This window comes from Alosa alosa, chromosome 14 (assembly GCF_017589495.1).
Source record: "Alosa alosa isolate M-15738 ecotype Scorff River chromosome 14, AALO_Geno_1.1, whole genome shotgun sequence".
Lineage (NCBI taxonomy): Eukaryota > Metazoa > Chordata > Actinopteri > Clupeiformes > Clupeidae > Alosa > Alosa alosa.
The window spans coordinates 30,178,014-30,204,641 of NC_063202.1; the positions used below are offsets into that span (position 1 = coordinate 30,178,014).

A 26,628-nucleotide genomic window follows, 5' to 3' on the forward strand; every position below is an offset into this window, starting at 1 on the left:
AACTAGTTGAAATGTAAACAATGGGGAGTGAGACTGTGGAAACCCTGGACACAGATGAGCCACATGATCTAAGGAACTGAACGAACCCTCTGTGATTGTTCAGGTTCAAGTTTCAATTTCAGAATATCCTGTGTTCATTGTTCATGCATCCAACACATTTGGGTGTAAAAATGTCCACAAGGCTCATCCATCTTCAAGGGAATCAAACAGTGATATAAAATGATGTGGAAAACCAGGCTCAGCTCAGAGATCATTGTGGCAAAAATGAAAAACTCCACATGGAAAAGAAAGCACCCCACCTCTGTTGATGACTGAGTGAGATATCGGTTGACGGTTAGCAGGTTATCAAAGACTGGACCAGAGTGGGGCACCAGCCTGTGTTTTTCTGTTCTCAGATTTAGAGACTATCTTTCCACCGCTCAGTGCTTCAGCCAAAATCCACAGGGCAACATGCCTATTAGTGCTGACCAGATTGTTTTTGAATGTGATCTGGCTATAAAAATCCACTCGGTCCTTTAAAAAAAGCCAGGTGGTAAAAAAAAGAAAACAGGCCCAAGTTGCCAGGGCAGCTTGATGAGCCCATCTCTGCATTTAGGTGGTCTGCCTGTGGCTACAGAGGATAGCAATTTCTCCACACATGCTGCGGGCCTGTAAAGAGGTCTTTAACATTGTGGTCACACGAACAAGGAAAATTACATGTTAGCGCCCCAGAGAAAGGCACGGCAGGCCTCAATAATGTACATCTGACCTGGTCTGCAGGAAACATTGTGGGGAGGGGGGAGACGGGGTGTAATGACACCCACCAAGCAGCATAACTAGATTCTAACAGCATGAGGACACCAGGACAGACCTTTCTGCTCAGTATGCACAGGGATCAGCGGCCCAGCAAGAAACCCCATGAACGGGAACCCAGCGGTGAATATCAGCCACAGAATCATAAAACTTGGCCCTGTTCCTGATGAAAATAATAATATGAACACTCCTTCATTCAAGGATCAAGGTGCCCTCACACTGACTAAGACATCATTAACAGCTCAATTAGACTGGGACAAAAACCTAAAAGGGCCCATTTTGGTAAAAAAAACAAAAAAGGTCTGAATGTGAAAACACCAACAGGAAATACATCAAAGAATTCAGTGATAAGCAGCTAAAACATGTTGCAGATAGCAACATTTCAAGATAACAGCAAGCCTGGACACAAACATTGGAACCAGAGATCCTTAAAGCTCTGCTTTAACCCTCTCTGTCTGAACCAACACTGCAGCACTGTTGCTTCTGTTAGTGCACAGTGAGGCCTTATGAGACTCCCTGCACCCCCAGCAGAAGCAGAGTAGGCACAGAGTTTGACAGGACATTACAAAGGGATCGATAAATAATAAATGAATTGTCTAGACTTGGGATCACGACTTCTGATATTTACATGATTGAGACCAGTGCAAGGCGAACACAGATCTTGAGAATCTGTGATAGAATGTCAGATATGGTAAACTATTACATTAATTAAGTGTTATTTCTTGTCTTGATAAAAAAAAATACTTTAGAGCCTGAGCTACACTGAACTATTTCCAACTGTATTATACACAATTTTGTAACCAGGAATGGCAACAATGTAAAGTCTGCACATTAACTCGGCAGGCACGGAAGACCATCTCCAGACATTTCCTGATTAGTTCATAAAACAGGAAACATTTTGACATTCTCGTCATAATCAGCCCTTGAGAATCCTTCATAGTCCTTAGTTTTGTGTATGATCGAGATGTAATGGAAAATAGAACAATCTCTCTACGGTACAATTAAACAGAATTATCTTCATAAAAACTATTCCTGTTTTGAGCATCAGGGTATTAAGTTTACCTATAGATAACCGTTACTGCAAAATAAACGGATTAAAAACAACCCACAGCTAAGTGGATTTTGTGAGTCTGCAATACATACTAACAGAGTGAACATCAGTTTCTCTTTTTATTTCATTCTTTTGGTTACAGTGCACATTCTTCAGCAGGGAGGTCAGAAGAGTGGAAAGACTGCAATGATCAAATATCCCCTTATTTGAAAGCACAGCATAGTCCTCTGACTACACTTCAGTAGAAACACCCCTTTTTCCTCCACAAGTTTTTATTTGAACAATTGACAAAAAAAAGTAATAAACGCGCTGTAGGCTGAAGATGAGACAGTATAGTTTGTATTTTAAGTTGATTTCCCAACACTTCAAGCTCTCAGCAGACATAAGTGTTAGGAAGCACAGAGTGAAGAGGAGGACATCATTGAAGCTACACGCCAGGACATTTCCTGGTCGTAACAAAGATTGAAAGAAGAAAAGGGAAAATAAACCCGAGGCTGAACATGTACATCAAGACTAACAGCTTTTTTGTGCATGGTTCAAACCTCCATATTAAAAAAACATTCCCCCCGGAAATAAAGAAAATCAAATCAACATTTGACACCATAAGTGCAGCTCTTAAGCCATCTGCACATTTGAACCAACACTTACTTTATGAGTCCACATTTACTTTAACATGGTCCACTTCCTTTTTTTCCCAGTCACCATAGTGACAATAATAATGGCTGGCAAATCGACTCTGGTGAGTAGAATATATGATGCAATGTAATAGTGAAAAGATACCTATGAATCCTTTATCCATTACATGTTCGTTCAATCACAAAGAGGCAAAGGTCAGTGTACAACAGTTCTGTATACTTTGGTTTCATATGGGGGATGTTTTACTTCACATTATGTCCACAGAATGCAAAAACCCAAATTGGAATGATTGAACTGGTGTTTAAAAGCCTCAAGAAGAAAAAAAGGGTGTCAAAAGTCTTTGCGCAGTTCGAACGTCCAATCTCAATAAGAATAAGCAACATTGCAAATACACAAGTATATCAGTTAGTTGTCCATTCGTCCGTCTGAAGGTGGCTTCTCCCAATTGAACATGGGTGAACGAAGTAAAACAGAATTAGAGCAATCTGATATGTTTTCCCGTTGAAATCACTGTTGGAGTGTGTGTGTGTGTGTGTGGATGTGCTGCAGTGAGGAAGGATATAATAAGCTCATTTGTGAGATCTGAAGTGCATGCTCTGCTATATTCCACTGTGGGAAAGAATGAACTCACAACACATCCCTGCGTTCCTGTGGTCGGAGACAGGACGGTGTGAGAGCCACTTCACAAGTGACCTGTTCCCAGAAGCTGGTGTACCTTGCTTTATTCAATGGCCAAGTGTGTGTGTGTGTGTGTGTGCGTGCGTGCGTGCGTGTTTCTGTGCCTATCTGGGTGTGCAAGTTGTGTGGATTACTGAAGCTCTTCACAAAGCTGTTAGCATTGCCTGTACACATCATTGTGATACAAGAACCACAAAGCAGTTAGAAAGGAGTCATGTTCAGCTCCAAAAATATGTATAATTTAAGTCTATTCTGGAGAAGGGGAATAACTCAAATGCAGTTTCACATCAAAAGAAAAGAAGTAGACAAAAAAAAAAAAATACCCAAACAAAATCAATTCTGCGCATTTTGCACATGAACCCAGTTGAGGAGGAACACTGGCAAAAGCTGAAAAAGAAATAAATATAAATCAAACATAGAACTTGTATAACTTTATTCATTGTTGTGCTTTACCTTGTTTTTTTTTTTCTTTTCTTCAAAAATACCAATTCAGAAATCCTACAGCGAGGAGTGGGCAAAGACAGATAATGGGCAACATATGGAAGGAAATAATGTTGAACTTTAAATCCATAGCATTAAAAAAAAGAATATCAATATTTCTGATAATTAATGGAAAACACTGACTTCTACACAAAAGCAAACATGATGTGCCTCTTGTGCGCTTTCATTCATTGGTAATCGTGGTTCCAAGCTGAGTGCCGCAATCTCTTGCACACTTCAACAGAGGTGCAAGAGAGGGGGGAAAAAAAAGGCCTCGGCTAATGGGACCAGAGGTAACCTGAACGTTGCACACCTCTCTCTCACATATACATATACACACACACACACACACACACACACACACACACACATACTCGTTCATTCATTCATGTGAACATCAGCCTCGCCCCTGACCCTTGCCAGTGCTAAGGCAGCTGTCTGTCTGTCTGTCTGTCTGTCTGTTGGGCGAGGACGGGGATGAGGGGAACATCAAAGAGTTCACCTCTGCAGAGATCATTAAGCTTATGGGCCTATGGCCCCACACTCATCCAGAAATAAACTTCAGGGAACAAAAAACAAAAATAACAAAAACAATGAAAACAAACAACAAACAATTGGGGATGGAGGGCTGGGGTGGGAAGGGGAGGTAACTGAAGTCGAGTGTGATGAGACCTTCGCCAGTAATCTCTCTCAAGTGTATGCGTACACAGAAAGCCAAAGAACAAGCACAACCACCCAATAGAGTGGTGAAGAGGGCCATCACCCAAATGTCATTTTTTTTCTTCTTTTTTAAAATGTTTTTTGACATATCTGCAAAAAATGTGCATCAGCACATCCAACATCTCTTATTGATCACTTTTTAACAATTTTCTTACGTGCACAGAAGCGTTTTTATAATTTTTAATCTTTTTATTTCCTAAAGCGCATTCAAATTGTTAGATAATCATTCTAAACTCTACATCCAGAAACCACACCAGGGCTCCCTCTCTCCGAATCAGGAAGCCCCGCTTGTCTTAGCGCACCTGAGCACCTCCGCTCCGCAGCTCTCTTCCATGGCTCAAGCGTTACCTAGATTTGAAAGCATCAGCGTCACGACGAAGAGGAGGAGGCGGAGGAGGAGGAGGTGATGGTGGTGAGCGGTCAGGAGCAGCATCCTGGTTCATAAGTTGCTAGACAGATAGAGACTTTGTACGTGTAAGATCTACACACAATTTTTGCGGTAGTTTTTGCTGGTGCAGGGCCATTTATACTCTGGTCAGAAATTTGTCAACAGGATCAGGTTTCTTTTTAAACCGCTGCAAAAAAACAAACAAATGAAAAAATTGAAAAAAAGAATTTCGGCCAACAACTCCCCACGCTAAAAGGCAAAAACACTTTGATTTTTCTATGCTGTTTATCTTAAAAAATAATAAAGCAAAGAAAGAAAAAAAAAAGCACAGAAAAGAAAAAATATCAACTTCTTTCCAGCAGTCCATCAGCTACAGCCTCACCAGATAAAGAGTTCTTACTGTGAGTGAATCCACTGTGCCCAGACCGAGTGAGGCTGAGGTCTAAAGAGTCTTGGGTCCATACAGTCCAACACACCTCCCATCCCCCAACCCTCCCACCCCATAGTCCCCCCACGTCCCCGCAGCGGTGCACCGTGGACCACTTGGGGCCATCCATATGGCCCATGGTAAACCATCTCTGGAAAGTGTTCCCACACTGCTTTTTGTTTTTTTAGAAATGTCTTTTTCACTTCCAAAAAAATATTAAAGGAAAAAGGTGCCGCTGGTAAAAAGCTGGCTCTCAGGACGAGCAGGGGAGGTCGAGTGGGGAGGGGAAAATCTTGCAAGATAAGAAGTTGGGCAGTGTTCCTGTTGAAACAAATGTGAATGTGTTTGTGAACATCTGTATGTGTGTGGCGTGTGTGCTAGAGTGTATGTGCGTGCGTGTGTGTGCGTGTCTGTGTGTATGTGTGTCTACGTACATACGCATGTCAAACGTACATACGTGTGGTTTTGAAAGTGTGCGAGTTCATGTAGATTTGTTTCTGTTGAGGTGTACTGAGGTGTGTTTTGTGTGCGTGTGTGGTTTCTACAGCAGGTCAACGCGACGGTAGTACAGCAGGTAGGCAGTGCGCTCCGCAGTCTGCTTCACCACCTGGTACTGGTTGATGACTTTCACCGCCTGGTCATCGATGCGCAGCCAGCCGTTCAGACCGATGTGGAAGACATCCGTAGTGTAGTGGCCACCTGTAGCACTGTTCCCGTGGTGATACACAACTGCAGAGAGCAAGAGATGAATATGTTGGTGGGGTGACCCATCCTATTATTCATCACAGCAGTTTACTCTACTAGGTGGGTACAGACTAAAAATTCATCAAAAAGTGAGTGCGCTAGTTTTAAACAAAAAGCCTTACAAGAGCATATTTGCCTGTTTAACAGCTGACTACATTGGTAACTGATACATTTTGTCAATATATCACAAACCTACAAGGCAGTTGTGTCATCAGGGAACATAGATTTGCTTAATTGAATTTCACTGTACCATATGCCATGAATTTGAACAAGGATATAAAAATTAGTTGCTCACATGCTTAAAAACTTTAAAAATGTATAATCATGTACCTGTGACAAAGACGAGCAAACACTTCCTCGTCAAAATTAAAAACCAATAATAAATGGTGGACATACATCGTCATATGCAGCATACTAACTCTAGCATCATAATATGTCCTTGTACAAATCATAACCACATCCATGTGTATTCCATATGCGGAAACTATAGCCATGTTTGTTTGACGTCAATTCATCAACATAGGATTAAATCCAAGAAAAAACACTGTGCATGCAAATGTAAACAAACCCATGTAGTTCGTTCTGACGTAGTGGATGGTATTCACCTTGAACACATGTTCTTAATATAAAGGACTACCCTGGAGCTCTGATGCATCTGGATATCTCCTCTAAATAATCCCTTGGGACATTAGTCCACAGTGAGTTTTCCTACTTTCTGGCCATTGCTCATTACATTGTATAAACACACAACTTGCATCAGCATCCTAATTTAAGGAACGGTCTAAATCGGGCATTAAAGTGAAACCAGGAGTCTAAAGGGGTGGTGATGGTGGTACACTGCTTCAGGATATGCATGGATAGTGTTTTGACTAGGTCAACACAGGAATGAGATTGCATCTTTTGGCAAGTAAACACAGCAAGCGGGGTTTACCCGGGTTCCCCTGATTGCACAAGGCAAAAGAGAGCAGGCTCAAGACTTCCAGAAAGGTTAGAGCTGCGTATTTGAATACTTTTCACTAAGCTTTCCATTGCATTTCCCAAAAGATCACTGGGAGATGGGGAGGTCTTCAGGAATATGTAAGCACTGTTGTAACAACAGTTGCTAGGGGGTTAAGGTAAAGGCAAAGATTTATATTCCGTCTTATTCCAAATTGGTAAACCGTCTTTGGTAAAGATCCAAACAAAGAATGGAAGCTCTGTGGATAAAATGACACTAAGAAGCTGCACTGAAGACCCACTGCCCCCCTCTCTTAGGAACAAGGTAGTCTGTGCTGCTGGGACACACCTGCGAAGCCTGAAAGTGAGCAGGCCGTCGTGCCAGAGGAGGCTTCCACTCTATTCCAACTATGCTGGGATCTTAATCAGTGGACGCCTCACAGTAATTTATTGCGTTTCAAAACCCCTCAGGGATCATATGGATTTTTTTGTTGTTGTTTGTCTTAAACACATGCACACAAAAAAACACTATGTTCCAACAATTTGTCCTTATTACGAGTACAAAATCCACAAATGAAAATGATGAAATACCAGTACCAAGTACCAGTCCAAGTATGCCACTGAAAGAAATACTAGAGAGAATCCTTCCAGCTACCATCGATACATCAACCTGACCTAGATTCAGATACCTCAGTAGCTCCAGAGATGTCAGAGAAGCTAAGCAAGGCTTGGAATGCAATCTGGCACTGAAAACCAGCAGGCTTGCTGATATGCGGTGGACAGAGTTGTAGAAAAATTGTAGACTATTTATGGCAGTACAAATTTTGAATAGCATACACTTTCTGCCAAAGCAACAAGGTTTCATTCCCTTTCATTAATGCTTGCACAATGAGGTTCTTTTAAAGCCCAGGTAACCATATACAGCATGCCAACTCCTCATGCTGATATGCAGATATATCACATTATAATAACCCCACACACTTTCTGCCTGTAAACAAATAAAATAAGACTACCCACCTGCAAAGAGCCTGTAGGTTCTTTGGCCTTTGAAGATTTTGCCCCGCACCCCTGGAGACAGAAGATCTGAAAGAGGAGTATTCACAGAAGAGCATGTTGAGCACACAAACAAAACATTGACGCAGTGTAACTCAATTATTACGCCTTTGGATTTGGATTTTGGTTGGGTGTCTAACATTGGCTTTTGGAAACAGTCATCCAGATTGCACCCACATTGCAGACGGGTGAGATGGCAGGCGGGACTCATCCACCACTTACTGGACTAACACGTAGCCTACTTTTAACAGCAGGAAACCAAACAGGCTGGATCCAATTTCTGGGGAGGAGGGGGAAGAGGCCAATGGCTCACCCCCCTCAAACTTAGCTGGGTATTTTTGGGCAACATTCTATCTTGTGGGAGCTTGGGTTTCATCCAGATGGAACACAGGGAGAAAATAATTGCCAGAGCGCTCACAGGGACTCATTCTCAGGCCTGTTTCGGTTCTGGTAGGGTGACCCACTTGGCAGTGAGCATGAAGCGTGGAGGTGTAGGAAGATGGGCTGTATGCGGGATTACGGCATGTCTAAATATTAGCTATGCCGCAGGTGGCTGGCCAGCCTCCATCAGTTGGTGAGTGTGTGTACTGTAAACAGTGGGTTTTCTGCAGGTAAACAGACACTTTTTGGGATGCTACTTCATAAGGTTACAATTCTACATTTGTTAACACTGCAGAGTCTGCTATGGTATGGTATGGTATGGTGTGGTATGGTATAGTATGGTGTGACTAGACACAGTAGCCTATGATGGGCTGAGGATGCAGGGATAGCTAGTAACCTCATGAATAAAAAACAAAGTGAAGAACCAAACAGTTCTAACAATCATGGTTCTTGGACATAATTCTTACTGCATTCTGATGGTCGTTTCCTATTTAATACATCAACGTGTGCACAACGATTATTTGAGTAAACTGATGTATGAACCAGTCAAGGAAAGACATACCTTTACTGATTTCCAGATCTACAGGGTAGTCAATATTCTTGATCAGCTTTTGACATCCACCAGTCTTCTCAAACACAAATCTCTTGAGGTGAAGGACTAGAACAGGGGGCAGCTCCTCCAAGGTAACTCTCCGGCTGATCTCAATCTAATTCAGGAGAAAGAACAGAAGTAAAACAAAGGGTCATTAACCAACATACTCAAACCCACATCAGAGGGAACCATATAAGCTAGGTACCACCCACTCATTCAGGGACAAAACAGCACGCCCTGAACCAGCAGAGGGGCACATCTAAGAGCAGGACCCAATTTCCAAACCGCTGAAGTTGTTAACAAATCAGAGGGAACATAAATCCAGACGGTGTAACAATTAGTCGTCACAAATCTGCATCATCAGCAAGTCGTGTAACAAAAGACACTTGCTGTCTTGCAAAAACAAAAGACCTCAGAAGAGAAAGAAAGGAAACAAGCAATGGAAGAATAGGCAGAGAGGTCTATTGTGCCAGCTGGTGGACAGATGTGGGCCCTTCATCGGTATTCTCCCAACACGAGGTTATGGCACGACGGCAAGAGCCTTTACTACGTCCTGACTAGGAAACATCAGGGCTGTGGAGCTCTGTGGCCAAAAGAGGACATGTAGCATAAACAGTTTCTTTGTGTCCTGAACTGTGCAGTCTTTGGAGGGTTTATGTGTGTGGGTCTGTATTGGGAAAAGGGGGACAATGACAAAAACGACAGCCACTCCAAAGGAGGCAAATTCAGCTCAGGGTAAGATGGAGGAAAGATCAGGGAGACACTGCACAAACATTGGCACTGTCTAAACAGATGCTGACAAACACAATGGGGCTGCGGTTTTCTTTTGGCATTGTGCAATTTCAAGACATCCAGCTTTATGAACAGACAAGATGACCTCCAACATTAACTATAGCAAGTGAACGTATGACCAAAGGTGTAGACTGATATGATATCCATCATGTCTCAGGTCTAAACGGTTTCTACTCGGAACATAAATATCTTCATATTTCCACCCTAAAGTCTCTGTCTGCAATTCTGCACTGGTGTTCTCTTGCCGTTTAGTCTACATGGACATGAAATGATTATACAACTGATGGCTGAACTGGGTGTGGTAGGGGCTGAAGTATTCATATGTACTGCTTAGGTCTGCAAGTATATTACATACAGAGGACATACATATTTCTTACATTTGTGGTGGTTGAAATCCATTAGTAAGAGTTGTATTGCATTATTTTTTAGAAAGTTGTATTGCATTATTTTTTCTATTATTCCTAGTTTTATAGTGAGTGAGAATTGAATTTTGGCAACTTTAGTCACTTCAGTGCATAAACTTTCTCAGTGTGCATAGTTCACTGCTCTGATGTGCTTGGTTTCTATTTGAAAACTAGCCTGTGCCCATTGAGTTCTAACACTGGTTCAAGCCAAGCATATTACAAATAAACACCAGGCTTCAATGGTCCACATTGTACTCTGCATCAGTTGTGGAACTGAGGTTCCTACCTCCTGCTTGGTTTTAGTGGTGTAGCCCTGAACAGACTCGCGTGCCACGAGCGTCTCCAAGGCTTCCTGGACGGTGCGGATCTTCTCTGATTGGATGTCCAGCTGCAGAGTAAAGAAGGGCTGGAGGGTGGCCGACTCCTTGGAGCTCTGCTGGTACACCACCGACCTACACACAGGACACACATGCGAAAAGGGTGTTACACTCGTTGGTGGAACAGGTCACGCCATGTTTTCTGTTACCAAACAACTTTGTTATGGACTGACCTTGTTATTTTTCTCTCCAAAATGACACACACAAATGGAAGTTTGGCAGACATTCATTAGGAAAAGACATGCCCAATAAGGCCACAACTGTCATCAGCTTCCAAAAACAAAAAAGGGCAGCATGATTTCTATAGAATATGAAATTTTCCACATCTCTCCTGGAATCTGAGAATTAATAGGGCAACATGATTAAGCCTAATTGTGGAGACAGAAAGAAATATCATCTGATCCAATCCCTCTAATCTCACTGGGCAGAATACCAGATTCTGATTATAGGCCAGCCCCTCCTCTCTAAATTGAAAGACGTGTAGAGATATTTCAGTAATGGTAGTAGTTGTACTTGAACCCTGCGTCAGAGTAGACAAACAGAACCATGTACTGTTGGCCACAGCATTTTTTTGGGAGACGAAGGGCCTTCCACAGAGCGTGATGATGAGTCTACTGGCTCTCATCTGGTGGCTGGCGGCAGACCAGTTTATAATGCTTGAACCGCAGAGGTTTCAGCAAGGAGCTGGGCTGGGCTGGGTGCTAGAGGCCAGCGTTAGCAGTGGATGGCACCACTCTCTACCAAACACTCTCCCGGCTCCCACGCGCCTACCAAAAACACTGAAGGCCTGGCCAACAAAAAGAAGGACATGGGCGCCGTTGGTGCCGTGGTTCTCCAGCCGACTCAAAGAAAAATAAGCAGAAAATAAGGTGCTGCTGCTCTTACGCCAACAAAGCGCTTCATGGTTTTTTTCTTTTCTTTTTGCATTACTGCGGAGGATGAATGACTTGCATAGCACACCGTCTCCTGCCACTTTCCACGAACTAGCCACACTGGTTGGTGAGAGCCATACTGTGGTGGCTTGGAAGTTGGCATGGTGTGGCGTTGCCGTTGGCCCCTAACCTGATGTGGCCTCCGAATATGTCTGTGATGGGGGTGCGGATGAAGTCTGTCTGGCGGGTGATGGAGGTCTTGTTCCTGGGGCCCACTTGCTCCCACTCGTCATCGCTGCCCTCCTCTTCTTCCTTCTCAGCAGAATCGTCCGCCATTCCTGGCTGGGAGTCGGGGCCATTCGGTGTTGATACTTCTGTTCAGGTACAGAGACAAAACATGTCTAAAAATACACACTTTTAAAAAAGATTCACTTATGGGCTTTTGATAGAGTGGAGAGTAGACAAGAAATTAGTGGGAAATAGATGGGGTGTGGGATAGAGAAATTACCTCAGGCCAGACTTGAGCCTGGGTCCTCATGGACACTGGACCACAGCTTCCACATAACACCCCAGCCCACAACATTGTGTCCCCACAACATTATTATTTGTTAACAAGTAGTACAACCCCTGGTAAAAAATTATGGAATCACCAGTCTTGGAGGATGTTCATTCAGCCGTTTTATTTTTTAGAAGGGTGAGTCTGTAGAATACATTTTCAATGGGATTGAGATCCAGATTGCTGGCCATATCATTGACTTGATATGTCATTCCAAAAGTTCTTTGCTCTATGGCAAGATATATTATCATCCTGGAAAATTGACCTACTCATCACCAAAACTCCTTTCGATTGATGGAATGACAAGTGTCAAAATGTCAATGTACACTTGTGCATTTACTATAGAGGTAACATATGCCCTGGTACTTTACCTGATATGCAATGAAATGTATGGTGGAAACTAATAGAAAATGGTGCATGACAAGGCACCATTCTGTAAAGCTGATCCGTCAACTGCTATTCGACAAAGTTGAAACCTGATTGATGAAGAATACTGTTGTACATTAGTGAAGTCTATGCCTCCTGAGAATTTAAGCCGTCATAAAAGCCAGAGGCGATGCAACAAAGTACACATTTTTTAGATTTGTGATTCCATCATTTTTTCCTATACATGATCTGAAATAGAATGCCTTTAATTACTAGTTTTGTACTAATTTTGAGCTATGTTTCACAAAGCCCGAATGTTCATCTGTTACATAAAAATTCTTTTGAGGCACATCTGTGATTTGTCTTTTTTCTAAAAAATAAAACAGCAGAATGAACATCCACCAAGAGTGGTGATTCCATCATTTTTGCCAGGGATTGTAGTAACTATGGGAAACATTTAACCTTCACCTAATTGCCCAAAACGGCCCCAATAATCATCTGGAATATTCAGTTTGACGCTCAACTAAGGCTATCAGTTAAACATTGTCAGTTAAATGTGACCCAATTCCGATTTTTTTGCTTACATGTGTCACAATTTTGATGTGCACCGTTAGCGTGTAAACAGGATAATCGGATAAATGCCGACTGCGGTCTAAACGGGCAGATTAGATATTCCTGGGCATCTTCAACTTGTACATTGTTGAAAATGCCCACAATATTCTACGTTTTTGCAGTTACAGTTTCATGTGCATGCACGACTAGCAGAATGGTGTAATTAAAATGAAAACATACATGGAAAAGTTGCAATAAAGACTGTAGTCTCTCCACTTTCTTTTTCAACTTAAAATTAAACCGATAGCCTATTTTGCAGACATCAAGATACTTCGTAAACAAAGTAAACAACTAGCCACTGAAACACCCCAATGCAAGCATATTTAATGCATTTGCTGTGCCGTCTGTTTGCTTTCATCTCAGTGACCAAAATTCCTCTGGTGCGCTTTTTGTCTTTTTGTCGCAAATTGTCTCAAGTGTTCTACAAATTAGTGAACAGTGAAAACACAGATATCTGATATGGGCCATTCTGAAACGTAAATGTAAACAGGCAATCCAAAAAAAAATCAGATATAGACAGAAAACCAGAACTGTGCCTCAAGGCCTGCCGGTGCAAATGCAGCCTAAATATCTAGTATTCCACAAAGTTGGATTAGTGACGAGCCTGGCTAAGTTAAGTCAGAGTAAGTGGTAACCCTCCTAATAGAAGTCATATAGCTTTGCTTTTAAAGGGAGAATAAAGCCATAGGACTGATCAAGGTGACTGATATTCATCTATAGCAGATGCTTTCATCTAAAGTGACATGGACTTATGACGGTGGGTTCGGGAATTGCCAACTGTTATGGCCTATGCAGTAGGGCTGGGCGATATGAAAACTGTATCACGATATAAGTATTTCGTATCAGTCGATATCGATAATTATTGATTTTTTTTTAAATCTATTTCAGGTAAGGACCAGAAAAAAAAAAAAAAAAAAAAAAAAAAAAGTTTTATTTCAAACTTAACCTTCCTCTGATTTTTATCACCTCAGTTATCAATGAAAGCAAACAGGGAAAAGAAATAGCAACCCAATCATGAAAAACATTTAAATAAATAAATGTGCACATAAGTCTGAATGAAAAGCAGCACTGGTTGAAGCCTGGAAATATTGTAAACAAAGTAGCTTAATTTGCTAGTTTGTCATAGTGTACTGGTTAGACTGTTCAGTTTCCCCACGTGTGTTTAAGTTTCAAATGAATACTTTTTCTCCTTGGGACAGGCCCGTTTGAGTCTTGGAAAATACTTTTCCATTTGCATCGGGATTGAGATAATTAGAACTTAGCAGTCAATTCGAATGCAACAGTTTTGAACAAATTCTTGCAACGTGCAAATGATGCGAACCGGATTTAATAACAATTTAGCCAGTCGTCTTGCACGATTGTGAACGTTTGGATTACATGTGCATGAGGAGGGATGCACCTGTTGAGAAAGAGAGAGACAGAGAGAGAGAGAGAGAGACAGAGACAGAGACAGAGACAGAGACAGAGACAGAGACAGAGACAGAGAGAGAGAGAGAGAGAGAGAGAGAGAGAGAGAGAGAGAGAGAGAGAGAGTGTGCACGGGGCAAGGACTCATTGTGAGTCTGTATTGAGGTAGGCCTACTTCTATCGTCTACTCTGGTAGAGTTGCACATACCAGCTACAATGCAAGATATATTAGCCTATTTAATTATGGACAACGTAAGGCGGGAGGTGTGTGTTGCTTTTAATTATCGAATGTTCTATCGAACGTATGTTTTATTGATATCGATTACATGTCTATTGCGATACATATCGCTATCGTTTTATCACCCAGCCCTACTATGCAGACAATTTTTGTCTTCCACAATGGTCTTTTACGATTGACCATGTCAGACTAGGCGATCATAGAAACATAAATGCTGGCTGCGTATTGGTCGGAAGATTGGCCACGTTACAAGATCATGTAGCCTATTGTAGTCTACTCGTGGCATGTTGTCAAACTGTCAGTGTCAATACGGGAGTTGTAGGAGATTCCCAAAAAATTCTAACATGCTAGACCTTTGGTCGTGTAGTCGTGGAATGTCGCAGACAATAAATCACGGGTCATTGAATATGTCACATTACAAGACACGTTCCTCGTTCGTCATCGTTTTCGACCTTTCATAAATCGGTCACGATACTGGAAATTTGTTAACTACGACAAAATCGTGGCAAAATCGGGCTGAAATCGTGTAATCTGCATAGGCCATTAGGTGGCAATGCTACCACTGCTCCACCACACCAGTCTATTAGGAGGTTTACCACCTTCGAGTCAACTTCACCAGGCTCATCACAAATTCCCATTATGGATCAACCCCCAGGGCTACATTTCTTGCCCACTAAGAACACAGACAGCACACGCATGTTGTTTGCCACAAGTCTGTGATTGCTTACTCTCTTCTTGTGGAGAGATGAGCTTTTTCAGCGCCAGCATTTCCTCGTGCAGGCCGTTCAGGGTGAAGCCCAGGTACTCCTCTGCATCCTCCTGACGCCCCTGGGGGGTAGAAAGAGAGATTATTCTTGATAGTTTCCAATTTGTTGTGCTATTATACACATCATATTGCTTTGGCAATATTATAACTTTACAGTCACACCAATAAAGCTGATTGAATTTGAAATTTGAATTTGAATTGAATTGAGGCAATGGCCAGCTAATTAGCACCACACACACACACACACAATTGACTCAGCGTACTAATAGAGTCAGCAGGTAGAGGCAGGCAGTCTGGTGAGCAGGGCCGACGAACACTATATTACAACACTAATGACTAGCGCAAGACTCACTCTCAAAGCCAGGTAACAAGTCAAGGCAGGCAGATACGCAGGCCTCAAAGGTTTCCTAATCACGGTCCGGCAGCCCTACTATGTTGTTCGCTCATTAAAAAAAAATTTCACTCAGAATGCAGAGGACGCCTGATATCGATCTCTGCTTTGTGGTTTTCTCAGCAATGCTAAGCTGAACGTGTGTGCGAATTCCCTCAGGTAGCACAGGACATTTAGGTAGAACACAGTGTCCTCTCTCCTTAGATAATGCTCCAAATAAACCCAAATAAATAAAGAGAAGCAGTATAGTAGGGGGGCTTGTGGGATTCACATGTTAATTTTTGGAGAGTATTATATCTTTGTTCTACGGGTTCTTAAGAGTAAAAGAAAACATGTCTCCATTTTTTTTTGAAGGTTTTGAAGAACCCTAATCAAAGGTCAAATTCAGAAAAGGTCAAATTTGGTGTTTTGTCATTAAACCTCACATTGCTGGTATTATAGCATAGGGTTTGGTGCCAAAAAGCAAATATATTCTACAAGGTAGTGTGCAAAAGTGGGCCACATAAAACAATACAACATTATAAAACATTTTTAGGCTGATTGACCTCTTTAACAAGAAATTGTGCCTTAAATTCTCGAAATTGTCCGCTTAAAAAAATAATACTACTCAATATCAATACTATCAATTCATGCCTATTAGTGTGCTTGAGTGTAGGCCTAGCCTGCTCTGTCAGTTCTTGTCTACACCCATTCAGAGCACAAAGTGCAGAGATCTCTGTTAAATCAAGTTTAATAGACTTTTACATAGTACCAGCTGAAGTCTGTAAGAAAAGAAAAGAAAGGTTAAAGGATCAGATAGACAAACAGACAGGTGTGTGTGCGCGTGTGTGTGTTAGAGAGAGAAAGAAAGAGACACTACCAGCATGGACGGATAATGAACTTTCAGGCCCCTGGGCCCAGATGTGTTAAGGGCCCCCCACTAATTGTTGCGGGGGACATTTTTTAAATTTATTTGATGTGATTTCCTGTATTCTGGAGCATTTTGGGGATGGCCAATACTTTAATTCAATCAGATCTATAGCCTATGTGTTGATATAATGTGTTGATATTGAGGCAATGATTCCATGCCATGGCTTGGGCCCCTGACTCCTTGGGCCCCTGGGCTTGGGCTCGGTAGGCCCATGCAGTAATCCATCCCTGACTACCAGTGACAGTTGGCTGATGATAGCTGGAAGTGATAGAATTTAGAATATCGAATAACCTGAAGCACATAGTGCTCTGTTCTTCATGGTTGGTGATATTAGTGACCTTCTAGCCTTCTACATTTGAGCAAGCACATTTTCATAGTTCATGGTGGCACAGTCTAGTTAGGTTATATTCTGAGGTATGTCTTTCTGTTAGTCAGGTGATGGCACACATATTCTAAAAGAAAGGTGGGGGAAATAGGTTCATATTTTTTGTGTGTGTGAGCAGCTGCATTTTGAATAAACTGTAAGCTCTTTAGACAGGTATTATTACAGCCAGCATAATAGCATCGCAATAGCATTGCAATAGTCTATCCTTGAGATGACAAAACATTAATTTCTCGGCATCTGGTAAGGAGAAGGACTTCCTTATCTTTGAAATGTTCCTTAAATGGTCAAATTAAGTTTTGGTGATCTGTTTTATGTGATTACTTGGTGCTAGGTCCTGGTCACTTATAACTCTAACCAGGTTTTTAACACTTGTGGATGAGGTCAGTGGAAGATCACTATATGTAGCCTGTGATGTGGATAGGATATCCCTCATCTTTTTAGAACCTAAAACCATGACTTCTGTTTTATGGGAGTTCAAAAGCAGGAAATTATTTGTCATCCATGTCTTTATATCTCTTATACATGTGTCAAGTTTGGCTAACTGGGTTAATTCATCAGGTTTTATGGAGCGGTATGGTTATGCATCATCTGCTAAACAACAGGGGCCCCAGTACTGAGCCTTGAGGCACTCTATATTTTACTATAATCTGGGTAGATGGTTTATTATGGACCTGTACAAATTGTTGACGGTTAGGAAGGTATGATCTAAACCAAGCGAGTGCTGAGTCTTTGATGCCTATCAAATTTTCAAGCCTAAGTCATGGCCTATGGTGTCAAAGGCAGCGCTGAGGTCCAGGAGGACCAGTATCGATACAAGGCTAGGTTTTTTGAGGGAGGGCTTAATAACAATGTCTTAAACGACTGCAGTACATGCCCTGATAGAATTATTTAATCTAGAGCAAAATATTATCCAGGAAGGGGAGACCAGTCTTAAGAAGGTGAGTACAAATAGGGTTTAGTAGACTAGTTGTACATTTTGATGAGGAAATTGTGGAGGTGAGATCTAATATGTTGTGTTTATGTAAATTAATTAAATGTTGTTTGAGGTCTCATCTGTGATTCAGTGTTTTTGCTATCTTTCAGCAATGGAATTTGGGGAAACTGATTGGTTATTGATCTTATCTCTAATTGTTTGACATACAATCATAATGCTGACATACAATCATACTGTTGAAAATAAGAAAATAACTGTTTTGTGAACTTTATTCAACATAGCCAGTGATTTAGGTTAGGTTTAGGTTGTTAATTATAGTGAAATATACATTTTCACAAAAATAGGGTTAAAACAGGTAAAAAAAAAAAAAAAAAAAAAAAAGAGACATAATTGTTCTCCATGTTCAATGACCTCCAAGACAGTCCAACCACTCTCCAAAAATTAACATTTCAATCCCACTGAAACCCCATAGGCCCCCTGACTAGTACACAAATATCTTGATGAGGGAGGCATAAAGCTCTTACCTTCTCCGAGAGGCTCGATTTGATGAGTGTGAGGAGTCTGTAAATATAAGTTGGCTCGAAAGGTACACCTGGCCGAATGTCTTTCATGACTTTGTCTCCAGCAGCTAGAGGGGAAAGGTAAATGATCATGTGAATATCGTTATCCTTGCTTAACAGACATATATCCAACACAACTTACGGCAGAGAATAACAATAAATATTACAGTAAAATTAAAAAGTAACAGTTATTGTACAATCATATAAACTGTAAACTCAAGATAAGCTTTTAAACGCTTCTTGAATAATCTTAAACAACCAACACAGGCCACTTGAAAATGTTCTGCAGGAGCAGTTCTTTACCTTGCAGTTTGGCCTTAGAGGGCACAGGCATGTTACTGAATTCATTCACCAGCCGAACACTAGAGAAGGAGGAAGAGGACACAATGGAACAACACAAATGACCTTGTCAATGCAAAATCACACACTGGAAAAACAGCCTTGCTCATTACTGAGTACAATTCACTGGCCCCACTTGAGACTGATCACTTCTGACAACTGACAGAGAGTCTGATTGTATGAAAATCTGCTCTTCCAGAGCTGGCTTTACATTTCCACTCTCATCAACGGGACATGCAGTGATGTAGTGTTTCCCCTGACTCAGACGTAAATTAATCTAATCCACATTAACATTTTAGACACACAGCTGAAACTCACAAGTTATCCATCATGGGTGTTGATGTGCATGGTCTCTGGGTTTCACTGAACAGGGGGATAGATTTCATCAGATGATACATTGGGGGACATGCAATCAGGGCCTGCAAGGTCTTAGGGCACAGGTTAAGGAGGCATTGCTGTGAACTTCTCAGGAGACAATATACAAGGAAAGCAGTGCACAATCACCAAGCACAAGGTGAGGCGAATGTCAGAAAAAGGATACAGCATTGATATAGCACCAGTTGCCCTTGTTGATCAGTCCTCTGGGTTGCAAAGACACTGGTTTGTGTATCAATTTCACATTCTCAATAAGTTCTGGGGATGCAAGAAGCGAGTAGTTACATGTTGGTGAGCGATCACCACAACTTAGTTGCTACAATATTACAAAAAAGTTAGGCCCTCATTTGGAAAATTCCATTATTTACATTAGGCCACTAATCCAATTCTTCAGCTAACAAATCAAAACAATCAATCAAGGTGTCAACAGATGGAAATCAGCAAAATAACACCTACTATAACATGTTTCTTGGTATGTATTACAAGGAGTCAAATACACTGCAGGAATTGGTACAAGAAAACATTTAACACTTCAACACATTACACAAGTTAGAGTTTTTGTGGTCTGTGGCTGCATCAAAGTTCAGAGACTGTAATTAAAAAGCATTACTAGTAGTCAACCTCAAAATAACTGGTAGAATCTTGCATCACCACTGATATCTACGTATATGCCATAAGTAGAATGGGACTTTAAACCAATATGACGTCATAGGCACGTCGAGGTGACTGAGCGGTCACGTTATGAAACAAAAATACAGACGCGCAGGTGGCTTCCACACACACACACACAAAGCTATTACTGCAGAAGTCAGAAATTCTCATTTAACTCAGGAGTGTCAGGAGTACAATGAATTTGACGGCATTTAAAGGAACCATATGTAAGAAATGTATCTCAATTAATCATAAAATGGCCCTGATATGTCACTAGACATAGACAAGAAATCATGTTCATTTCAAATACTTATATCACTGACAACAGTAATCCGGCCAGGATATTGTCATTTAAAAAGTGAAGTTGCAGCCCTCAACTGATGTTGATGTTGTGTTTTGGCCTGATGCGCCACCTTCCACCTATCTACTAATCGCAGTCAGTAGTGTTTCGGTATCCGGGATGGCAACCTCAAGTCAGGGGGGAGGGGGAGGGGATACACACCTCTACAGTAATTTGAAAGTGATTGCAGTACCAGTTTTGACCACAATCTTACATATGGTTCCTTTAAATCATTGGGAGCCACCTGCTGTATTTTACACTGTGTGCCTACAAGGACAAGCAGAGGGCAAGCATGTCTGGACAGATGATGAATAGTGCAGACCAATCAGGGGAGTAGGACACTCCCTAATGGGGCCAGATATCTACTAATCATTTCCGCATGAGGAGTGTCCACTTAGGGGACCATCAGAGTCTTTAATCAAAGTCCTTTTAAGCAAGTCCCCCCACTCAGTGGCCATCTTGCAACGCACTGTGAGCAGTTACCGGGCAGCTACTTTCCTATTCTATAAAGGAAGGGGCAGGATGTGTGTAGAGACTGCTGCTATATTGGCGTTACAAACTAACCCCATGCATTTCTATGGAGCATTCTTTCAGTGCTGTGTCTCCTCATTAGAAAGTCTCTGATTTAATGGATGGCGTGGTTAACATCCCATTCCAGATTAAAAGTGCTGTCCAAAAACCAGGACCCTATCTGAGGTAGCAATACTTCAGAGTTTTATCTGAGGGACAGGATTTTGTACATTGTACCATATTTAGCCAGCAGACAAAAAACCCCATCGCCCCATAAATAATAAACACGATTATCAAAAAGATGGAAAATTCCAGTTGTGAAGAGGATGGGGGGGATTAAAAAAAGAAGTAATGATTTATTTATTAAGGGTTTATATAAAGTTAACAGAACCAGATGAAATTTATGAGCAGACACCCCTTCATGAAATGAGGCCTGCACAGAAAAATGGAGGGTTCCAAGAACACAATGGTACATGCCATGCCACTTAATTAAGTTGCAATTAATGGACCACTAGGAATGTCTCTCTTGGGGACATGGCAAATTTAACTCTACTGCCATGCCACAGATTCTGATGTCTCCATTACACTACTTGGACTGTCAAAATGTCTAGACGTCGGATCTGTGACAACGACTGCCAGTCCCCGTTCCTTGGCTCTGGGATGCGGGACATTGTGTGATCATTCCATTTTGCGGTGTCTTACAAATCACCAAAACGCCTTAACTTAAGGCTAGCAAGACCCTTTTGAACCACACATGAAGATACAGATAGTAATCTCTTACGATGTCTGATTCACTGACACTTCGCTGCACTGTAGACGCCAGCCAGCGATAGCTCGACCACGTCACACACGCCAGTGAGTTCCCAGCAGAGGGATGCTGTGACGGTAGAATCCACCAACACCAAATAAAACCACAGAGAAGATCCTGTCTTCCCAAGCAGGCTGTACTCCTTTTATGAGCCCAATGTTCCAAAGAGTTCAGTGGAACATGAGTAAGTGGGAAAGAGGGAGACGTTCATAGGCAATTAAGTCACGTTTTAAGGTTCAGGCTCACATTGTCAAATTCTTGAATTTCCATCTGCAATCAGGCTAACATTTGGGGAAAACCCAGACTTAGGTCTCAAAGCTTTAAATTGATGGTGTTGTCAACGTGGCAGTGGAGACCTCAAATGCCATTAGCTGTGTGGCTACTTTTATCTCTGTGCTCCTGCAATGGCTTGACTGCACAGGGAGACGGCCAGATTAGGGGCTCTAATGGTATTACATACTAGTAAACAATGGGGTTCTTTGATGCCCAAATGCATCGACAGAGGCATGTCATCAACCATTTAAAGCCCGTTGTGAACCATCTAGAACCTTCTCACACAGCCATATCTTGGAAAAGCTTGTAGTGTTCCCAAGGTCGGAGCACAAGAAAACTTTTGTAGAGGTCTTGCCATAAACTTTGAGTGCTGGTGCCATCTAGTGTTCTAATATCTGTTGCTTCCATAAAATAACAATGATGTATAGAGACACGCACAAAAAAATATATCTTAACACATATTTCTACAACCTTTCTGAAATACAAATTGTGAAAATAATACAAGAACAATTTGTGAAATTCACTGCAAGAGATTAATACCGACCGAATAGAGAAATTCAAACATACAAGTTTGCTGCCACCCAGTGGCTCACAGAAAATACTACAAATTATAATACACTAAATAGCACTAAAAAGGAATGTGATTGAATTCAACCAGACATCACAGAATCATCTGCTTCTCAAGCCACTGTTTTTTTTTTTTTTTTTTTTTTAAATAGCAAAACACTAATGGCAGATGTTAGCAAAGCACACTTGGACTTCCCACATGTAGGTTGCTCATGACATTTGAAACAATACATGATTTTGGACCTGCAAAATAAAACACTGAAGTTTACTATGCTTCTGTGGGCACACAAACATCATTCTGTACATTACCTGCCAGTTTGGGGGCCATAGGGTCCTCTGCCACGGGGACAGGGCCCTCCCGAACCTCTCCAGCCTTCTCAGGCACCTCGGCAGCAGCCGGAGAAGTGGGCGTCACCACCGGCACGTTCTTGACCTCCACATAGGCCTGTGGGCCCCCCGGCAAAGGCTTGGAGTTGTGGAAAAGGCTGGCCCAGGACTTGGGCGGGTTGGCAGCAGGTGCTGCTGGCGCAGCGGGCACCTGTGCCTGCTCCGCCAGCGGCTGGGCGACAGCAGCAGGGGGCGCTGCTGAGGCAGCAGTGGGCAAGCTCTGCAGCGCCTCCCCTGCTTCAGAGGAGTCCTCATGTCCATCTGCAGAGCTGGGCCCAGCCAGCCCGTTGGCTACACCACTGTCCACAACCCCTTCCTCCTCCTCCTCTTCAGTAGTAGCAGCGGCAGCTGCGAGCGGGCTGGCTGCAGCAGCCAACACGGGTGGAGGAGGGGAGGTGGGGCAAGGGCTGTGCCTGCCGCCGACCAGCAGTTCTGGCCTCTCGGCCGGCTGCTCTGCAGTCCTGCGCCCATCCGCCACCGCGCTGCTCTGAGAGGAGGAGGAAGAGGAGGAGGAAGAGGAGGACGACGACGAGGCGGCATTGTTGCCGTCTGAGGAAGAGGAGGCGGCGCCGCTGGTCAAGTCCAGGGAAGATTCATCAGGGCTGGCACAAGTCCTCTGATGGGTGGGAGCCGCTGTGGGTGCGGGGGTGGTGGCGGGGGCAGGGATGGCACCGGGGGTGGTGGTTGGACTCGGCGTGCCGAGCTCAGGCCCCGACAGCCCCTCTGGGTTCGTGTCCTCGGAGGTCAGGCTAGGGGTGCCGAGCGAGTGTCCGTTCACCAGCCCCGAGCCCAATGGCCCGTCCGGCACCACCATGCCGCCGCTGTTGTTACTGCCGCCTGAGCCCTCCAGGTAGTTGTAGTATCCCGGCGGGCGCTTTTTCTTTTTCTTGCGTTCGCGCTGGCCCAGACCTCCACCCATGCCGTCTAGTTCCTGCCCAGCCTGGGCGCTGTCCATGGCGGAGGGCTCAGAGTCCGGGCAGTCCACGGAGTTGAAGTCGGTGCCGTCAGGGACGTCCGGCTCTGGCATGGCTGTGGGCATGGCCTTCTGGGAAGACTGGCAGCCCAGGATGAACTCTGGGGCCTGGGGGTTCAGGGTGCTCGACACTTTGTACATGGGATCCTTCACCCCAACAGGCTCCGCATCCATCACTTCGTCCACGCCAAACTCGATGCGCTGGAAGTCCTCCCCTGTACGAGAGGAGGGGGAGGGGGAATCAATCAGATATGCTGCAGCCATCCACAGGCAAGGGGGCCACGCCCTCCTGAGGCAAGAGACATTTTCTTTCTGCTCAGCACTACCGTCCTGTGCACTATATGATTGCTTACCTAAACTCATTTGCACTCAAATCCGGTCCTGTATACTTCGATTACTTTTGTAAACTCACCTTCATGGCCACAAAGATAAAAAAAACTTTCACGTATGCTTAAACAGTGCGTCTTTAAAACTTAGAAGCAATTATTATATGCTGCTATGATCTTCCATCACTAGCTTGTGAAACTTTATTAATATGTGAAAACTGATGTAACACTGCCGATACCATAATTGTTGGAGGTAAGACTTCAAAATAGAACATGAGAACAGCGTTAGTAATTTCAGGCAACATCAATACTGAGAGTGATGATGTTTAGGTCATATATCAGTGAGGCAAATGTTTCTGTACTGGTTAGGTCATTCTGTGATATGCTTCAGTCATACCCATCGTATTGCTAGAGAAATCCTGTTAGTACTCAAAGGGCTTTCATTCCACAGAGAGTCAGAAGTAGTCAAGAGCTGTGATCAAACCTGGCCAATTTGGAGATGTTAATTGAACACCATCAATACAAAAAAATAAAAATAATGAAAAGAATTTGTGCTTGGCGGCCCATCACAACCATCATTGCACCCAGCAAGGAAAACAAAGAGTCCATATACATTCAGTAAGTGTGTTTAAGGGATTAAACACAACAGAACAACCTTAAAAAACAAAAACAAAACTAGGAAAGAGGTATTAAAATCAACTTGGAGTCAACTGGAAGCACAGCTGTGCAAAATGCATTGTTTTTATGCCAGAAAGACATTTAATGGCATCTAAAGCATGCAAAAAAGCTTCACAGATCATACGAAACAGGCAAGAATGAGAGTAATAACAAAGGGCAAGGTTTAGAAAGCCATCAGTGTTTAGAAACTCGGGTTTGAGTTCGGCAGCGGAAGGAGGAGGAATAAGGCACCATGTTTTGGACCCATAACTCACCGCAAACCTGCCGTCTCATTGACTCCGTAATGTAAGGCACAGCAGGAGTGCAGTAACTTCCTGAATAATTGATACAAATCAAGATAAAGATCAAGAGTGCTCAGACGAGAGGGTAAAGTGCATCTTTTCCTGGACACAAAGGCCTTGTGACAGACTGCGGTGCGGTTAAAAATGTCACTTCAGTATGTACCAGCACACATGAGTGTGTCTGAGGGTTATTTGTGTGTATGTGTGTGTGCATAGAAACACTATGTTTTCAATGTCTGTATTCCCTTCCAGGGCGGGAGCTAAGGTCAAGTTCTGTTCTTACCTGAGGAGTGGCTGATGCAGGATACTTTGTCATTGAATGGGGGAAGCTGGAGGAGCAAATCAGAGACAATTACATATCAGCAGTGGATCTGTATTCATCTAACAGGAGACAAATAGTAAGAATACAAGAAGTCTAACTAGCCTATTGTTAGATTTCCTAAACTTTCCTAAACCACCAATATTTGAAAGAGAAAGTAAGCAGAATAAATATTCCTCAGCAGACTGGGCAGTCTGGTGAGGGCAGGGTGATATGGCTAAAAAAATAATATTGTGGTATTTTTAGTCTATTTCACGATATACATCTCGATATTTTAAAATTTTCTCAAAAGGACTTCATGAATTCTCACTTTCACCCTGTGATGTTTTAAATGATGTCTGTGATGCAGTAGGCTAGGATAAATCATACCAGTCCAATGCCTGTAATTTATATCCGCATTAAATCATTCTTGGTTATTCACAGGTGGTTTCTTTTTTAAATTCGCATGTAAAAGCAAGGGTGAAAGTAGTTTTGAATTCTTGCCAGTAGCCTACTATTAAAGTTTCTTATAGGGAAAAGTGTGCATGCAAAAATTTCAATACACCTAAATAGGTTACATCAATTTATTTATTTTAGCCTATTTGCAAAGCAGCCATCATGGCCTGTTATTTGAAAGGCCCATCTGCCTATCCACTCTTCAGGAATAAACTTAACTCACTTCTCTTTTTGCATTTAGTTAACTTTCCAAATACATTTTGTTTGTTTCAATCCGTCACTGACATGTCTCCATAAGAATGATGATGGCTTACATCAGACAGAAGGTAAGGTGGGGCGTGCTTCCTTAATTAGTCGTTCGGTTGTTGGTTGATAAATAAGACAGGGTTGCATTTTCGTTTTGAGACAGTGAGATGCACTCAGACAGTAGCCTAACCTGCCTCAATGCGCAGATCTCATAAGTTTAATTTAAAATCAATCTGGAGGGAAGCATAGACAAACATTTAGCACGAGAAAAGCATATGTGGAGAGTGAAATGTGTGCATTGGCACTGTCGTTTTGAAACGGTCAGATGTGCACATAGACATAGACAGTAGTCCTTCTGCCCACGGATCATATCGTTGTAAGTTTAATTTGAAAATCCCTTGCCATTTCATTTTGTGTAACCAAATCAGAACTGCTTCCATCTACCTAGCTCATTGTTGACCCATAGATAGAAACCCATAAATAGAAATGCTACTGCTGCTGTTGAACTGAAAGTTTACTTCTTCTCGTCTACACCTAGACGTCACACCCCAATCTGAATAGGATTGGTTGGTGAGTGTGTGATGTGCGTTGTTCACGTTGTTACTGAGAGGGAGGGGGAGAGAGATAAGGACACTCGATATTTGCAATACAACACTTTAATGTCTCACATAC

The 26,628-nt window shown here is 42.5% G+C and overlaps 1 protein-coding gene and 1 long non-coding RNA gene across 3 annotated transcripts in view; one reads left to right on the plus strand and one right to left on the minus strand.

The window, feature by feature from the left end:
- Nucleotides 1-5,251: 5,251 nt before the first annotated feature.
- The window catches only part of usp10 (ubiquitin specific peptidase 10), a 33,471-nt gene continuing 12,094 nt past the window's right edge, over nucleotides 5,252-26,628 (minus strand). Inside the window, exons 3-15 of one of the 2 annotated variants that reach the window (XM_048262488.1) lie at nucleotides 25,240-25,285; nucleotides 24,930-24,989; nucleotides 22,621-23,886; nucleotides 19,329-19,420; nucleotides 19,106-19,215; nucleotides 18,752-18,810; nucleotides 18,413-18,516; nucleotides 15,231-15,330; nucleotides 11,514-11,697; nucleotides 10,361-10,526; nucleotides 8,849-8,993; nucleotides 7,870-7,935; nucleotides 5,252-5,901 (exon numbers count right to left, since the gene is read on the minus strand). In XM_048262488.1, the coding sequence (XP_048118445.1) occupies nucleotides 5,714-5,901; nucleotides 7,870-7,935; nucleotides 8,849-8,993; nucleotides 10,361-10,526; nucleotides 11,514-11,697; nucleotides 15,231-15,330; nucleotides 18,413-18,516; nucleotides 18,752-18,810; nucleotides 19,106-19,215; nucleotides 19,329-19,420; nucleotides 22,621-23,886; nucleotides 24,930-24,989; nucleotides 25,240-25,285 (2,586 nt within the window). In that variant the 3' untranslated portion in view covers nucleotides 5,252-5,713. The remainder of the gene's footprint in view (nucleotides 5,902-7,869; nucleotides 7,936-8,848; nucleotides 8,994-10,360; nucleotides 10,527-11,513; nucleotides 11,698-15,230; nucleotides 15,331-18,412; nucleotides 18,517-18,751; nucleotides 18,811-19,105; nucleotides 19,216-19,328; nucleotides 19,421-22,620; nucleotides 23,887-24,929; nucleotides 24,990-25,239; nucleotides 25,286-26,628) is intronic. The other variant, XM_048262489.1, reaches the window with a different exon arrangement.
- LOC125306893 lies at nucleotides 11,674-25,695 on the plus strand. Its single transcript, XR_007195620.1, has 2 exons — nucleotides 11,674-11,705; nucleotides 25,209-25,695. It is a non-coding gene; the product is annotated as an uncharacterized LOC125306893 (long non-coding RNA).